This window comes from Amblyomma mixtum, chromosome 2 (genome assembly GCF_055824585.1).
Source record: "Amblyomma mixtum isolate Tamu chromosome 2, ASM5582458v1, whole genome shotgun sequence".
In the NCBI taxonomy this organism is placed as follows: domain Eukaryota; kingdom Metazoa; phylum Arthropoda; class Arachnida; order Ixodida; family Ixodidae; genus Amblyomma; species Amblyomma mixtum.
The window spans coordinates 310501588-310519916 of NC_143013.1; the positions used below are offsets into that span (position 1 = coordinate 310501588).

The window sequence follows — 18329 nt, forward strand, 5'->3', positions numbered from 1 at the left end:
TGATAAAAGTGTTGCTTAGCGTTTTTGACAGCTGATAAATACGAGCTCTCGGCGGCATAATATTTGTCCCATGAGCAGGTGCTGCGATCGGCTTTAGCTGCGCGGAATAGGCGTTTCTTTTTATTTTCGAGTTTTTTCAGGGACTTCGTGAACCAAGGCTGGTTTCGAGTGTCATGAAAAGTAGTCTTCGGGATGTATTTATCTGCCAGAGAGTTAAGCTTTTGTTTAAATATTGACCAGTTTTCCTGTATAGATCTGCTTTGAAAATTTGCGTTAAAAGATGGAAAGAAGGCGTGCAGCTCGTTATTTATTGCTTCATAGTTGCCTTTATCGTACAGCCGGATTGTCTTTCCCGGACTGTGGCGAGGAATTGGTTTGAAATTAAAGACTGTGTGGATGACTTTATGGTCACTAATTTCCCGCAAGTAAGTCATGGAAGAGAAACTTTCAGGATGGCTTGTTAATACTAAATCTAAAATATTTGCAGTGTCGTTTACTACACGCGTAGGTTCTAGTACAAGTTGGGCAAGATTAAAATTCGAACAGATATCAAGAAATTCTCTTGTATCCGCTCGATTATCTATGGAGTGCACCGGGTTATGCCAGTTAATAGTCGGGTAATTAAAATCCCCGAAGAGGAGAATGTGAGCGTTGGGATACCGCGAGGTTAATTTAGACAAGGTTGCGTTCAGCTGGCGGCAAAAATGGGGAGTGTTGTGTGGCGGCCTGTAGCAGACACCCAGCAGCACGGAATGTGGTGCGGATCGACAGATAAGCCAAATTAATTCAAGGTCGGATGAAATGTTTAGAGCAGTGCATGATAAGTGGTTACTTGCCGCAATCAGAACACCACCACCACGTGCGTTTTTACGATCTGAACGAAAGAGAGAAAAATTTGGCAGATCAGCAAGTACCTCGCCATCACTAATGTCATTTGTTAGCCACGTTTCTGTTAATATCAGCAAGTTGCTATCAGATGATAACACCAGGTTTGACACGAGCTCTCGCTTCGGGATGAAACTGCGTATATTAGTAAAGATTGCCGAAAACGTAAGATTAGGACGAGGACATGTTTGGGAACGGTGTAGTGCCGACTTGCGTCGCCGTGGTGGCTAGAAGATTTCTTTTACTGTTTGCTCAGTCTCATCAAAAAAATAGCGTTTGGGGCCTATATGGAGGGTTTTGTACCGCAAAGAAAATTTAGTTGTCTTTGATTTGGCAAACGCGACAAGTTGCTTTCTTATATTTTGAACTCGGCGGGAGAAATCCTCACCAATGCTGAAATCCGTATCTTTTAGTTTGGGGCCATTTGAGAGGATCATTTGTTTTGTCTTAAAAGACGCAAACTTTACAATTATGGGACGCTGGCGTTCTGTGTTGTGACGCCCAAGACGGTGTGCACGTTCGATATCTTTACTATCTAACGTCAAATCGAGCTGATCGGAGCAGTGGCGAATTATGACTTCTTCGGAATCGGCAAATGTCTCGGATGGTGTAGGATCGGAAAGGCCGTAAAAAATCAAATTGCATCTTCGTGAGCGGTTTTCGGCGTCATCAAATCGGGCTTCCAGATCCCGCACCAGCTGAGTAGTCTTTTCCGTGTTGCATTGCACACATTCGACATCTGTTTTCAAAGTAGCCAGGTTCTGGTAGTGGCTCTCTAAATCGGCAATCCTCTGAATTAGATCTGTAATGGTTTTCTCTGTAGCGGTTAACTTGTTTTTGATGTCTTGGACGTCACTGATTATTGTAGCCTGACCTGAAGACAACTTTTTCAATTCAGCAAGCACTGCCTCTGCACTGGCAGGTCCCGGATTCGTTTCTATGTCCCCGGACAATAGTAGCAAGATGCGAATCGTTTCTAAACATTCAATAGCAACATCGACACAACACTGTGGGCTCGGAAGCTGCACCAGGCAGTAATTACTAGTTTTCTTAGCAAATAAGGCGTATGGTTTACTGACCTGCATTATGAACAGAAGCGGATTAGTGGTCTGCTTCATGGTACAGCCACCAAGCCCACAGAGCGCGGCCGGTGATTGCCGCTCTTTTATACACGGTGTGCCAGGTGCCGTCGATGACGATGGGTGTGTCCAAGGTTCCGGAAGTGTCCAGGGTTCCAGCGATGACGCTGGCAGGTTTGAAGCGCTGATGGCGTTGAGGCAACGGACATGCGTATCACTGTAGGGGTATCCAGGCAGGTCTGACGGCGCGCATTCCACCCCAGCCGAAACCAGGGCGGGAAGCAGCGCGTGTGTAACGACTGCTGCGAGCACCTGCATTATGAACAGAAGCGGATTAGTGGTCTGCTTCATGGTACAGCCACCAAGCCCACGACATTGTCTCTCTAAATAGAGAGACAATGTCGGTTTATAAAATTCCCTGAAACTCCGCAAAAATTTCATTTTCGTCAAATTTCGCTTCCCCTACTGGAAAATCACTGGCTCCCTAGACCGTGTTTGTGAGCCACTGAGTGAAAAACTTAAAGGCTATATAGATGCGTTGTAGGCTTACGCGTAAAAAAAAAATGCTTACATAAACCGCGTTTGTTTCGATCGAGTTACTAGTTCTGTAGGAGAAATCCGTGCACGACAGCGATATGAGCTACAAATGACAGTAATAATAACTTTTATTGTCACCAAAAAAGAGCACTACAGCACAAACAGGCCGGTCTAAGCCATTAGTTGACTTGTATGACACATACGACTAATTAATTCGGGGTGGTTCCTGCGGCCTGTTTTAGAGAGGTCAAGACATCTTGCCTGGTGAATCATTCTCAGCGCCACATATCTTTCTCGTTTTTTGTCCGCAGTGCCGACGGCGATGTGTGCCAGTGCCTTCATCGCCACCCCGCTCGCTGTGCAAAAATTTGATTGTAGAAACAAAGCTACAGTAATGGATTTATTTTCACTAAAAAGCCTGCTCGCAGCGAACGGAGATAAAATCGCATATAAACACAGCCTTTTGGGTGCAACGTATATTGCCATTCTCGTTTCTGTCTACCACCTTCCCCCAACTATTGAGTTTTCTAACCCTCTATCCTCACACCTTTACTCAGTCCTCTCGCTCCCTAAGTGCAGATGCAGAGGCGCTCCCTAAGCGCAGAGTATTCCAGTCGGCTATCCGGAGCAGCTCTCCGAATCCGCGAAAGGGGAAGATGTCTAGGGAGTCTAAAGGGATGATACCATCGTGGTCCATTCAGAACTCACGATCTGAATCTAAATCGCCCATTTAAACATCCTCTTCAGTTTCGTGGAGCAAGGAAAGTGGCCCAGGGTCATCGATTGCGATAACGCTATCGTTGATTCCGGTCTGCATGCTCTTCCTAATTCCATGAGACTACGTCCGGTGGAAAAGCAGATCTATGACAGCCAAAAGTTCAGCTTTGTGGTTTTATCTTTGCAATGAAATCTCTGCTATTTCACAAAGCGCCCTTACCTAAAGGAGCACAAAATACGTCCATGCAAGTGTAGATGAGATAATATTCAATGTACATTCAGTGCTTTGCGCAATCTCACTGAAACGCGCCGGACGCTCTTACTATTAGCCCAGACAACATAGGGATTCAAGAAAAATGCTGAATACGGTGTTTCGGAAAAGAACGGATGGAGCAGTTCCTTATTATTATCTTCGTATTATTATCTTGGTATAGCGATAGATCCGTTAGGTAAATGTGTTTATTTTTGCGCCCAGTCTTTCGGCAAAAGTGATTTCACTTTAGTCCCGTTTATGTATTTCTACGATTTGACAGCCTGGAGCGCTCAGGTGAAGCGGTACAGCAATGATTTATTTATTTTTTCAAAGCTAATTTCCTAGCCTAAGACCAAATTGAAGTCAAGAAGACCGTGGAGCACAGCCGCCGAGGCAAGCAACTCGCGTTGCACTTTCTCTGAATACGCGCGACGGTTGGCCGACAGACGGTCGACATTTTTCATTCCCCGCGACAGCGACTTCACCGGGCCCTCATAAAAAGAAAGAAATGCTGAAAGACGAGAAAGGGAGCGCTCGGAATAACGGGGAACAGACGATCGAGCAAAGAGAGATCCGGACGCGGCAATAGTTCTTTTTTTCTCACAGCACAAGTGAAATCCCCCTCATTATACACCAGTCCCCCTCCTGTCAAGTGTGAAATCTATGACGTGCACGCTTCAGACACAGGCGCGAAGACAAAAAGGTACATTGCGCAGGAACCTTAAGCGGTGCTGTAGGCCCAACGGAGGAATCGACTCGTGATTGAAAACAGCGTTTTTCCGGGTCCGTCCAACAATGAATCCTCTCCAACAGCACACCCCCTCGCACACCAACCCCCCCCCCTCCCCCCCACCGCCGGACCATCACACACACACACCACTTCCCTGTGCTTCTTCGCATTAAACTGTCCACTGAATTCTGTTTTGGAGAGCAGCGTTGGCAGCGAAAGCAAGAGTAGGTACTCGCCTAGTGTGTTTCTCTTTTCTTTTCGTTGCTGCTGTAAGCTTCCAGAATATACAACCTCCATTCTTGACTTGAGACTTGAAGTGCAAGCAAGCGGTGGTGCTCCATCTTGCTCTTGTCCACCCCGGTTCTTTTGCGTAATGATTCTGCGAGCTTTTTTCTTTTTTTTTATTCGAGATGTTTGCCATTCGGCATAATGAGAAAGCTAACTTTCTGTTGTTCACTTATTGGTTTCCTTTTCTTTTTCTTTCTGGCCTGCTCTGATTTACTGGCGTTTTCTGCAGAAAAGCCGCGAGTAGCCCTGCATCAATCTCCAGAACACCGTAACCAGTCTCGCAGCCGTTCGCGCATGCATAACTTTTCGCTGTCTGCACGAATGAACGCAGCGAGACGAAAGTGTAGACCTCACATTCTTCTGTGTTCTGTCCCTGTATCTCCGAGTTATATAATAACTTTTATTCGGTGTGAAATTAAGTGCCGATCAATTTAACGGCCTCCTGTTGGATACAACTCAATGCCAAAGCGGTAAATACCCCTCAAAGGGCCGCCGCGGTGGCTCAGTGGCTATGGTGCTCAGCTGCTGGCCCGAAAGACGCGGGTTCGATCCCGGTCGCGGCGGCTGAATTTCTTTGGAGGAGAAATTCGAGGCCCGTGTACTGTGCGATGTCAGTGCACGTTAAAGAACCCCAGGTGGTCGAAATTTCCGGAGCCCTCCACTAAGGCGTCTCTCATAGCCTTAGTCGCTTTGGGACGTTAAACCCCATAAACCAACCAAACTAACCAACCCCTCAAAGGAACCAGTGGATGCCTGCAAACCAACAACGTCGACCTGTTTTTATGACATAGCCGTTAACCTCCTTGGTACCACTGCCTCACAATACATCGACGTTATTGGATGCAGACTTGCAGTGCCTCTTTCGAGCGGCATTTGCCGCTTTGGTATTGAGTTGCATCGACTGTATATTTAGTCAGTCAATTAAGCCTATACCTTAGCCAGACACGCTCCAGGAGGGAAGATTGAGGCTCAACAGCGCGGAAAGTAGGGCTAGTTGGTAGTTGGTCATCATGTAATGCATCGAAGCAACAAGGTGGGACACTGGTGGGTGATAAAATATTGGAGGGTGATGGGGCAGCGCAAGAGTGTCCAAAGTTAGTTAAATGCCGGGTCAGTTAGGATCCATCTTTAAGGCCCTGCACCTGTCGCGGTGGCTCAGTGGCTCTGGTGGGAGAAACTACTGTAGACGCTAAATGAAAAATAGCTGATACGTATGCTCGAATTTTAGTGTGGCTAGCCAAGCCGCGCCGTGATGATAGATAAATACAATTAGATTTAGACCGTAGGACGAACTTCAGACACATTCTATCACTGAGCTTTCGTTCATAAGCCTTCAGCTAACCTGCACAGAGAAGTTCACTCAGGGAGCCACCATTTCTCAGCGACTATTCTCGCTCTGTCGCTGGCACGTCTTCCGAGTCTGGCTGCAAGCGCAATTTTTCTGCACTGTCTGAAGAAGAAAAACTCCTCGACTTTAGGGCTGCAACTCTCGCAGGACGCTCAGTGCTGCCCTTGGAATGCGGGGAAAAAAAAGAGAGACTGCTGGCCAAGACTGGAAAACTTGCGCCGACCTCACTGATCCTCCCAATTGCGCTTCCGGCACACGAAACTGCGAAAACTGCAAGATGTTGAGAAACAAATGTACAAAACAAGGGTGGCTCGAGTGAGCTGTCATTTAAGAGACGGGCCCATCATTCAAGGTGAGTGGCGGCGGCGGACGCTGCTTTCTAAAGAGTGCTTTTACGACCGACAGAGCAGGAGCAGCGTTATGCCCCCTGGTGGTGAACGCCACGCGACGCCCATCATGATGCAGTCATAAGACACAACAAGCAAGACAAAGAGAACAACCTCATCAACAGAGCACAGGACTTTGGAAGGTTCAAAGCACTCTCGAGCTCGGAATCGCACTGCTGTGCTGTTCCGGCTAACAAACAAACAAATAAAAACAACGTGACAGAACAACAAGAACAATCATATATAAAAAGCGAAAAGAAACCCAGCGGTCCTCACCCTTCTCCCCATCAAGGTATGCGCTTGTCACTCCTTTCGCTGCTACGCAGCAAGAAAACGAACTTGTTGCCCGAAGCTCCTCACGGTTCAAAAGGTCAGAAGCTCGGCTAACGGCAACGCTGATTGGATATGCATTTCTACCCGCAAAAGAGCCTGCTGCAAATCATATACCAACATGGACCGCAATGCTGGGGTTGCGGTGTATTCTTGCGAGACATGCTGTGCAAAAAAGAAACGGAAACGGAAAACAAACTACGAGTACAGTCTGTCGTGCTGATCTACACCCAGGGAAAGCAAGAGCATGTGGAGCAGGAAACGCCAGCTATCTCTTTATTAATAGAGCTGTCCGCCCTTGACAACATAAGTAGGATGTAAGGCCTGAAAAGAAGACATCAAAATTAGATACGGAGGTGAGGGAGGCCGAGCACTGCATGTACCTTCCTCATTTTTGATGCCTATATATGAAAGACGCATTTGATTCATTTACTTTCTGGTAGAGGGAGAACAGAAATATAAAAGGACGTAGATTTGCATAGTTCGACCACATGAGAATTAGGTTCGCTATAGCACTTCGGTTTTCACTTCGAGGCCCGTGTACTGTGCGATGTCATTGCACGTTAAGGCCGATTCACACGACGGTCCGTTCGCCCGCGCCCCGCGCACTATACGTATTCATGCGTCAGCACATTGAGGCGCGCTGTCGGCCCGCGGCCTGGTCAGCGCGCCTCTCAATGTGCTGACGCACGAACACGTGATGCGCGGGCCGCGGGCGAATGGACCATCGTGTGAATCAGCCTTTAAAGAACCCCAGGTGGTTGAAATTTCTGGAGCCCTTCACTACGGTGTCCCTCATAGCCTGAGTCCCGTTGGGACGTTAAACCCCAATAAACCCACTTCGGTTCCGGTCTTCGGATCCATTGTTCACGGATGGAGGTTGTTCGCATATCTATAACGGGTTAATGCTCATACATGCGGAATTGGCAGTTCTTTTCCTCAAAATCATCCATTCCTCAAAATTCACTAAAAAAAGCTGCAATAGCTAAGTACAAGTCATTTAGTAGAAGCTATTTATGAGGTACAATGGCAGTCGTGTATAACGCGATAGGCGGACACCACACCCACGTACCTGAAAGCGCGATTGAGGTGTCCGCTTACCCAGAGAGCCAGTTAATAGCCTCCTCAAAACCAATGGAGGGTTTAGATTGCGAATAAGACAACACTGGGAACGAGACTATTTGCTTCGTGAAAGCGGGCCCCGGAGTCCGTGAAGTGTGCCCGGAACGCGACTGAACTGAAGACCGCAGGCGGAAGAAGGCAGTGTATGCACGCGAGCGTATAGACGCCGAAACGGGCCTGTGTGGCGCTCAACCGCCTAGCCGCCTGTGAAACGTCAAAACGGGCCTACTAATCAGCTTTCGCTGATTAACGAGCCAAGCCGGTAAGCTTATATCCAATAATTTTTTGCGCGCTGCTATCATTTTTCAAAAGTATGTACCAACACTCCCAATTCGCAGAATTAATCGGGACTGAATTTATTCACTTTGAAACTCTAAATGACTATGTTCGTGGTTCATTACTCGGTACAGTCAGGCATCGGCTTACTCAGGATCCAAGCAGGCGCATAACAGCCCGGAGACTGAGCCTGTACACACGCGGTCTATTTTACGATTCTGCAAACGAGCAGAAGAGAACGTGAATGTTCTCTGGCTCGAAAGTAGCATTCGCTCCAAAGCACTTTATTCCCTTGTCCTCCTAACGTACACCTGAGACGCTTCCTGTTCTATTTCACCAGGAAGACAGAACGCGTCCGGTTAATAGTTTCCGCGGCGTTACGGCTCTTCCGGGCGGAAGACAAGCTCCCAGGGTGGTCGTTCGCGTGGAGAGAGCAGATAATCAACAGGCACGCAGTCTGATGGAACCGCACACTGTCCGCAGAGACTCGGACAAAACAAAGCCGCGAGAATGCATCTCGCCATTTGAGTGTATAACGCACGCGCTTGCACTTTTCTCCTCATTCTCAGCTTACGAGGAACCAGGAAAAAAAATGGTGTGCGCGCGAGTTGGCGCTAGCAGTAGACGAAAAACATTCGCGGCTGTGCTCACAGCACGCGGGCGTAATCGCGCGCAAGCTTACGTGTTTGCACAACGCGTGCAGGAGCCTTACTCAAAGACGCCTTTTTCCGTAAACGCTTCCGTATTGGTTTGTATTTTGACCATTGTGCAGCTAAACCAGGCGCGTTATTGCGCCCCGGGTTACATACTATGCACCCCTGGATCTTTGAGGCCATCAGCGCTGCGCAAATGGCCTAGCGGGGTCTCGCCACTTGGAAGTCGTGACTCCGCGGTTAGCTGACATGCCTCGCTTTTCTCACTCCGTGTTGACCCTTCTGCTCCTTGCGCGCTGGGATCCTTTATAGATGCTTATTCTGAAGACGTACTACGCGAGGTGCACGCTGCCTTCCTGATTACCGATTATCTAACGCCTCTAAAAGCTGCAGTCGCTGCCACCCGTTGAAGCAGTGGTCGACAAGGCATGCGAAGGAAAACTTAAGCATTTGTGACTCGAAAGCAGCAAGCTCACACTTGACTAATGTTGCCCTATGCCTACTTCGTGCGACTGGAGTATGAATCAGTGGTGACACGTGCAAGGCCGTCCCGAACTGCCTCCAGTGAGCACAGCACAAAGCGAAGAACGTACAGAAGCCTCCTGTACTCCCCTAATACACTGTCGGCCAAAAACGCACACCTGTTATACAACATCCAAAGTAGATGAAGTGCGAAAAAAATAGAAATGAAGAAGGCATTTAATTAATACAGGTATGTTGTGCAAGGTGCCAACAACGCACGTTCAAGGAGCACGACTTCTGCATCACACTAGTATTTTTGTGCTTACGCTCGAATTTTTTTTTTGTTGTTTTCTTTCTTTTCTTGCTCGTGCTTGCGCTTAGTTTTTCCTCGCCCTTAGCAAGGCACGGCAGGACGAAGCCTCTTGGTAGCAGAGTTTCGTGGTTATCCCTCCATTAATCTCCCTCTGCACCTCTAATGAGCGCGCGAACGTTCGGGAGGTCAGCTTTTATGGACGATCCGTGCTGTAGAGGGCGCTTCCGAGCGCAGCACGAATTGTAAGGTCCCCAGGGTTATCCAATACACTTGTAAAAGCTTAATACAAGATCTGGTCAGAAAAAAGACGAACTTCACTGGCACCTTGCCACAGACGAGCGCCAGCATAGTGCGAAACGAATTAGCTACACGTGGCCAGGAATGTCGAGGCGCTCAGCGTCAAGTTACCAGCACTTGGCACAGTCCCAAAGGCTAGCTTTTTTTGTTGCACCTCAAGCACATTATATCCACTTTCTGTTAGTATCATATTTCGATTCGTGAAGAGCTCGTCAGTTGCACTCTATCTGTGCACTTGCACTCATTCGGGTAGACGCTGAATTGAGAACGTTGCAGTGAAGACGGAAACTAAAAAACGCGAATTAGACGCGCTAGCATTTCGGTGTTCTCTTAGGTTTCGGTTTCGGGTCGAGGTTCGGTTTTCAAGGTCAAGCGAGCGTCAGGCAAAGCTCCGCGAAATCTTAGCGTGAGGGTCTCCCCGCCGCGGTGGCTCAGTGGTTAATGGTTGTAGAGCCACTGAGCTTAAGACCGCCACGCACAGCCGAAATATTTGTGTTCCCGCCGGCCTGCAAGCTGTTAGTCGACGCGGTTGACACGGTCGCGCCGACGAGCGCCCGCGCCGAAGAGCTAGCCGGGTACGCGTTACGTGAGTTACGGCGCGCCGGCAGTCTCGTCTCGGTCCCTTTGAAGGATCCCCGCCGCGAGAAACCCTAAACGGCACTTGCACCCGCACTGCTTTTCGGGGGAGCGCTCCTTTTTCTTTTGCTTGTGCGTGTGTGCGCTGACTCCGCGTATTCACCGTGAGGGAAACGGCGCCGCTTCTGGGCGGCGCGCGGGAAGCCGGGAGCACGGACTGTGTTTGGTCGGTGTCAGTGGCGCGCTTTCCGAACGCTGGCATTTAGTTTTCTTTTTCTTTAAGGCAACGGGTGGCTTCGGCGGCGGCATGCCTTAGTTCTTGAGCTGCGCGGACAGATGTGCGCTTCAGCTACGCACATTGCCTGAACTTGCGGCCTAACAGCGGCGCCGAGACGATTTTTCTTTTAGCCGTGTGCTTCTGTTACCGCTGGCTGGCGCCGCTTCGAGGAACAGGGCAAATGACGGTTCTGTTTGTGTTGTTGTGTGTATTCCTGCCTCTTTACGTGAGCGCAGTCCGACTTCCCGAGGGGAAGATGCTCTGTTACGGTTTCGTTGCGTTTTGCTTGTGTTGTATCTTATATCAGTCACGTGCACAGTGGCCCCGCCTAAATACACGGCCACAGACAACTGTTACGTCACGAAAGAGCCGGCCCAATCAGCGATGAGCTGAGGGGGTTAAGAGCAGACGTTGGCGGGAATCTGGGGGTTCTCGCCAGTAGCTTTTGACCGGGAGAGCTCTGGCGGCTCCACTCTGTTGTTGCTCTCCCTTTGTTTGATTCTGTATTCACTGTACCATCATGTTAATCTTATATGTATAAAGTTTTTGTTTGTTTCTACAACGAAAAGCGTCGTCATCGTCCTTCGCGCTAATTAATGCCAATCACAAGACCGGGCCGTAACGGCAACGAGACGGCCTGTCCTCGCTAAGCAACAGCAAGCGAGGGGAAGAACAGTGGAAAAGAACCCCAACTGTGGTTAAGGCGCTCGTCTACCGAGCCGGGGTACCCGGGTTCGAACCCGACCGCGGCGGCGGCGTTTCGATGGAGGCGAAACGCAAAAGGCGCCCGTGTGCTCTGCAATGTCAGTGCACATTAAAGATCCTCAGGTGGTCGAAATTATTCCAGAGACCTCCAATACGGCACCTCTTTCTTTCTTTCTTCTTTCATTCCAACCTTCACCCCTCCCCTTACGACGCGGTTCAGGTGCCCGCCGAGATATGGGAGACAGATACTGCGCCCTTTCCTTTCCTCAAAAACCAATTTACCTTCGTGCTGGAACATTAAAATTTGAGGGAATACCTAAGCTCCGTCTTAAAGGGCAACTGACCAGGGTCAGGACATTTTAGAAAACAAGCCCACTGCATAGATGAGGCATCGAAGATAACCTCTACAAAATACTAGAGCCATACGCGCCCCGAAAAGCTGTCAAAACTGAAATCAAAGCCCGTTCGTTCTTTCCTTCCAGAAGCAAACGTCCTCATCCTCTGCAGCCTTCGGGTTGACGTCATACTGCAAACTTTCACTAAAGGCACTCCATTGGTGCGTCGTTCTAACTGACGGGCGAAGGGTGGGCGTAGCCGATTCGTCGCGTCGTCTGCGCGTGGCGCGTACGCCTACAAGCCCGCATGGAGCAAAAAAAAAAAAAAAAACTGAGGAGGGAGCGTCCGGCGACAGCCTTGAAGCCTAGTCATAAAAAGTAAAAATATAGTAAAACGGAGAGAGTCGGCACAGATTTCCAGGAGATAATGAGTTGAGTCGTGTCTGGCTCCAACGGATCGGCCCTCCAGACACAACAGTAAAGAATGTGGTGGTTTGGGGAAGACACCTCACTCCGGACGAATACGTTTGTGTAGCCGTACGGGTCCATTTGTAGGGCCAAACCTTCCAGCCGTTCACGCACGGCAGGGTCCATTTCAGTGCGAGGACGATCACGAACTTTCGAATCCAAATGACAAAAAAGAGTCCGCTGACGACTTCGAACAACAGCGCGGGAAAGACAGGACACAATGACAGACATGGCCGGCGCTGGCCTTCAATTGGACATTTATTTCGTAGATCGAGGAGCGGAAACAGAGAGCCCGACGAAGGGCAAGAATGCACAGGGTGCCAGAAGCAGTAAAAACTAGCTAGAAAAACAAAAACATCAAAAGCGCAGGGAGAAACCATGCACGTGTTGACTTCTCAAAGGTCTGCTGCGAAAAAAGAAAACGTCGCCAAGGACAAGCAGCCTCAGCAAAGCCTCCTAGAACACGGAAGGCAATGCACAATGACGAAGGAGAAGCGGGGGACGAACACAGGCCGGTAAAAGACAGGGGTCAAGCAGATTTGCTGCATACACAACCAGTAAGGGCAGGAAAGGGAATGGAGAACGTGAGAAAAAAAAAAGCTTCAAACAAACGAACAAAAACAGCTACTGGGGAGAGGAAGAAAAAATAAAAAATGGCGGCGGGGGGGGGGGGGGGGACACCGCGAGGAGACCCAAAGAGCAAAATAGAGAGGGTCTTCGGAAACCCGCCGCTACCCCTCCCCCCCCCCCGCGCATACACACACACACACGCACGCGCACACACACACGCGCGCACACGCACACACGCACAACTAAATAGACCAGGCAGCAAAACGCAAGAATTCTTTTCAAGGCGGTGCCATGGCGTAGACATGTGACGCACTCGACCAGACACCACGCCTCCGGCTAACATCGGAGAAGGAAGGGCGATTTTTCCTTGCGGAGCCTACTCGACGAGGCCGGAGAGAGAAAAATCTCGAGGAGGGAACGGAAGGAGAGGAGCATGGCGAGGTAGCTTGATTGCGATAGCTGTAATTACGCTATTAGTGAGTCTTTCCAAAAATTATTTGCAGCCGTGGCTTCCGGGGACGATGCCGCGATACCAGAGAGGCAGAAAATATTTTCGACCAGGAGAGGGGCGGTTGCCCCTTAACAGTACGACGCGATAGCGTTATGGCTTAATGCCCATATATGCGGAATTGGTCATTCTCTATTCTGCATTAATTGATCCCTGGGAGTCCTCGTACCACTCTTGGCGCAGTGCATAGCCCTTCGATGGCAGGTGCTGCCACATGGTGGGGCTTGCGAGACCAAGGTTGCTCTTCCCGAGCAACCTCTCACGACTAATATTAACTGAACTGCTACCTACCACGGTGGGCTGTTTGCTCGCAATCCGATGGGCAGGTTGTGATGACGTCAAAAGTTCTACCTGCCACCCGTGCGGGTGGCACACAGCTCTTCATGGTCCTAGAGGGACCGCACAGACAACGGCTAATTAGCACACTAATTAGCACTAGCGCACTACATGCCCAATTCATTCAGGCGTGGTAATTCGAATGCTTGTCACAGCGCACCACCCACCAAGGTGCTTCAGTGACTATATGGCATTAGGCTGCTGAGGCCAAGAACGTGGGATCGAATCCCGGCCGTGGGGGGCCGCATTTTCGATGGAGGCGAAATGCAACGGTCTACATGATACCACGTACGCGACTGGCATGGGAAGCTTATGGACAAGCATTGACTAGTCGATTCCGTGATTTCTTAAAAGCAAGGCCCCGGCCGTCTCTTCAGGTCTATTTGGTTTCGAAACTCTAGTTTAGGCATAGAAAAAATATATTCGACATGCCACATCACTTGGACTCACATGTATTTTTTGCCGCCACATTTTATATCTATATGGTCTAATCAAGGGTAGAAAATTCGTGACGTCATATGTCGTACAATTATGTTTTCTTTTTCAACCAAGATTAGTGAATGGAACCGATTACAAGCTGACGTTGTACAGTGCAGTTCTGAGTCTACCTTCTTATCTAAAGGTTAGTATGCGATTTTGTAGCGAAAGCTACATTGGCCAGGAACTTGAGATTTCGCTGTGGCGGTGCTCCGAGGAGGCACAGAGACCCACCTTGAGCCGTTGCCTAGCAACCGCCGGGCGCTCGCTGCGCCATCTGGCATGACGTCACACCGCGCTTCGCCGCCGTTTGGTATGACGTCACACCGCTTGCCTCGTCGTTGCGCTCGCCTCCGCTCGCTTCGCCCAAGGCTATATAACCAAGCTATGCTTTAGCTTTCGCTATGTATATCCTGGCATAGCCAAGCTAGGCCACTGCCAATTTCTATCAGACATTGCGGCTGCTGGCATCGATCACGTCACTGCGCCAGTTCATTCGGCCTTATTTGTTGGCAAGTTCGTCATCATCCTCTTCTCGCATGACTTGCGTTAGGTTGGCAAGCTGCCTCGCGGATCATCAGCCACACCCACACTTTTCTTCAGATGTCTTGCAAAGGTTCATTGTGCATTTCACTTTTCTACTCGCTCCTCCCAGCAGCCATCGTTTCGTTTTCTTTCTGAAAACTGTAATATAGCCTTCAACGTGGGTTAGTCGACGGCGAGGAACCTATGCCTTGTGAAGGTCACCTTTTCCCTGAGAGGGGAACCGAACAAAGGACGCGACGGGTTTGAAAACTTGGGAGTGCACATCATGACATTTCGGCAGCGTACGTACCGCATGAGCAAAACCAGATGCCGCACAGACGGCCTACGAAGGAGGAAGCTCGTCCAGGGCGGGTCGCGTGGTCGCGCCCTTGCGTTCGTGTCTTTTCCGTTGTCGCTGTCCCTTTCATGTGAATGCGCATACCATGACCATAACGGTGTCAACGGCTTCGCAGAATGCCCGCGAGGCTCGCGGGTAAACAACGTTGTGGATGCCGGTGTGAAATTGGCTGAATCAATTGTGAAGGAAAACAAGAGAAAACAACTCCATGAACCTCGTCTCAGATTTGTTGAAGACATGGTCTCCAAAATATGTGTAAACACAAGCTGCTTCCGCTTCCGCTACTTCAGCCAATCGGTGAAGCGCTCGGCGGGGTTAATAAGTCGAGGTTGAAGTAGGAAGGCGCCCACAAGCTACGGCGCCAGCAAGACTTCGATTACGCGCTGCGCCCACTTTCGTTTGATGTGACGTCACCAGTCGCTTCGCCATATCCCCTCAATCCCTGCCTACTGACTTTCTCGACTTCCCAGCCGAGCATTCCTCGCGTTACGCCAGCTCTGCCGTCACGGATTGGATGAGGGGGGGGGGGTGGTACTGCGAGGCCTCGCGCAAGAAGCGCGTGAGCGATAAATTAACGCTCCCGCATAGGTGGACACGCATAACCCGACGCTGAATCACGACGCGTCAGCGGCACCATTGGAGACGTCGCAATAATTCGTTGTTTCGCGGCGTGGTTTATTTCACGTCTTGCCGTTATATTTTTCGCCTGTTTTACGTGCGGTTCATCAGTGACAAAAGCAGCAGTCGTGTCATCCCAAGAACTGAGTTGCTGTCACCCCAATAAAACTACTGCTCTTCCCTCTTGATTTCTTTATTTGGTTTTCTTCCCTTAAGTGCCCTTGGAAAAATCTCTCTCTTGCTCCTATCACCCCTTCTCCCTCGGCGGCGTTCAGTTGTCCATCGTGAATGAGGCAATAATTTCTGGGTCCTTTCTTTCCCAAGAAACACAAAAAATGAATGCCTTTTGAAAGTACCAGTGCGGAAGCTTGGACAAGTCAGTAGTTCACTGCCGAAGTAAACCCAGCACAATGTTTAGCTGCCGTCTGTTTCGTCCTTGCTTTGCCCTCTGCACTTTGCAGCCCAATAAAGCTTGCCTTTTCTTTCCTTCTTTTTTATTGAGCAGAGAAAGTACAGCGGCACACAAGGATGACACAAACATAAAAATGGCTAGTGGCACGTGGCTGCTTGCTGCCAGGCCGAGGTGTATGTAAAATGGCTGTGCAAGATCCGTAAAAGCCCATATGTCCAAAACAAGGCAACACATGGGGCAAGTGAGCATCCCTTAACGAGATGAGGAGCCAGTTAGCTTCGCCCCAAGATACGTAAAAATGTTCCACCACGAATATGTACATTTCAGCAAGAATTACTGAGTTTTTTCGAGTCTGTGATGTTCACGTTTAGCTGCTCTTTAAACTTATGTCACCTTTTCGCACTTTCAGTTAAAACAGCTGGCTGTGAATTGCTATACGCCTCTCAACTGGGAGCTTCTACCAGTTGCAGTGATAACAGAAACTATTTGCAGGGTTGCAGTGGAAAACATCTGAGACCAGAGTACAGTGCAGAAAGACAAACAGTGTAAAAGCTACCAGATGGCTATGGCATAGAAGAGATGAAAACTTAAGACCAGAATATTTTGCATGCTTCTCTCAAGTAACATGTGCAGGCAAGCGCTGCAAGACCACGACCATGAAAGGAACAAACCCTGAAAACAGATACTAACAGTGCAAAGGACTTTGCTCAAAGAGGCACCCGGTGCGAAAGATAAGTTGAAATCAAATTACTAAAAGCAATATTATTAAAACAAAATACTGTTTCAATGCGATAGTACTAGAAGCCCCATGGAGCCAACATGTGTTGTCGGTCATAAAATTCACCCATCAGCTGGAAGGAAGTGAAATTGCGAGACCGAACGTGACGTACTTCCAGTAAAGGCATCAGCAGCTGCTAACACACTGCGAGCACATAATGGAATTAGGTGTCCCTGTGAATGTTCTTAATCAGTATGGTTAGTATGTGGGGTGGGGGTATGAGGTACACCCAAGTGGAGGAATCCAGATTAATTTCAACCGCCTGCGGTTCCTGAACACGCACCGTTAACACATAGAACATGGGTGCCTTTGCCTCCATCAAAACAAGGCTGCTGTGGCCAGGATTTGGTCTCTAACACTTGGGCTCAGCAGCCAAATACCAAAGCCACCAAAACACAGCCAGAGTACCCCTCCCCCCAACCCCCCACCCCCCAGAAATGCAGGAATGCATTTAACGATTGCATTTTTGCCACTCTTTATCCGGTTTCGAATCGTCTAAAGCAGCACTTTTGGGATCTGCAAAGTGCAAGGTGCTGCCTAAAAAAGATTCAGAAATTTTCATTTCCGTTTCGTGTATTAGTTCACGATAGCGTTGATTTCAGCTGGATCATTTAAGCAGAGTTTTAAATTACCACCTATAAAAATTTAGGCTACCAGTGTAATCGATGCAGCATAATGCTTTCACATGTACCAAGCGGCTTGAGCGTTTCTTGTTGGTGGACACAATCAGCATCCAAGTGTCCACTCACTGAGAAATGAAATGAAGACTAGGACAGAGCCTTATTGTAAATCCTTATGCATCACCACATATGCTCACCCATGCATAGGTTTGTTGACGGTGCGACTCGCAATCAATGGACGGAGCAAGTTGTGATCAGAAATTCTGTGATAGGTGTCACACACATTCAAAAGCAACCAGTCCTGCACTAGTGCGGTATTTTGGATTTGATGAGGCGGAATGCATTTGCATGCGCTTTGTGGCGTGAGTGTTCCCTGTTGGTGAATGAGATCCTGTGTTCCTATGACCTAACACAATGGCGACATCAGCAAAACCTTCAAGTACTGCTGCCAATTGCTGAGAAGGCAATAGACTTTGGAAGCGACAGGAGAGATCTTTACCACGGAAGAAAACTGGAAATTGGTTTTGAGGAAATGAAGGGCCCAGTAACAGTATCAGTTCTCGGTGGAAACCTCAACTGTGCCGTGAGGGAAGGGAGGAAGGTGGGAGTGAAAGAACGAAAAAGTGGGACCGTAGTGGAAGGTTGTGGAATAATTTTGAACACCTGGGGATCTTTAACGCACACCGACATTGAACAGTGCACACCAAGACCTCCAGGTGGTCGAAATTATTCTGGAGCCCTCCCCTACAGAAGAGGATGGACAGTACAAACGCCTAAGGAAGCATCAGGCGAGATCTTCGACCACAAAAGAGAAGCAAGAATGAGAACACCTTCAGAAGCGGAAACACGGATCGCCACACATGCATTCCTGAAGAGGGTAGTCTAGGCACAGCACTGATTACATCGTTACTTTTTTTTTTTTTAATCAACGCGTATTTTGTTATTGCAAACCAAGCATCTGAAGGTTTTATTTTCCTTAAATGTAAAGTAATAAAATTTGTTGTTCAGTATTTTTACACGACAATCCGGTGCCTCCACTTGCTTGTCATGCTTCTGCACAGGCTCCATCAATTGGTTGTAGACAGCATTT

The 18329-nt window shown here is 48.8% G+C and overlaps 1 protein-coding gene across 1 annotated transcript; it reads right to left on the reverse strand.

Annotated features, from left to right (window-relative positions):
• Nucleotides 1–513: 513 nt before the first annotated feature.
• On the reverse strand, nt 514–2314 carry LOC149364950 (uncharacterized). The gene has a single exon (XM_089570227.1). The coding sequence runs from the start codon at nt 2280–2282 to the stop codon at nt 1113–1115; it is 1170 nt and encodes a 389-aa protein (XP_089426353.1). The 5' UTR covers nt 2283–2314; the 3' UTR covers nt 514–1112.
• Nucleotides 2315–18329: the final 16015 nt, after the last annotated feature.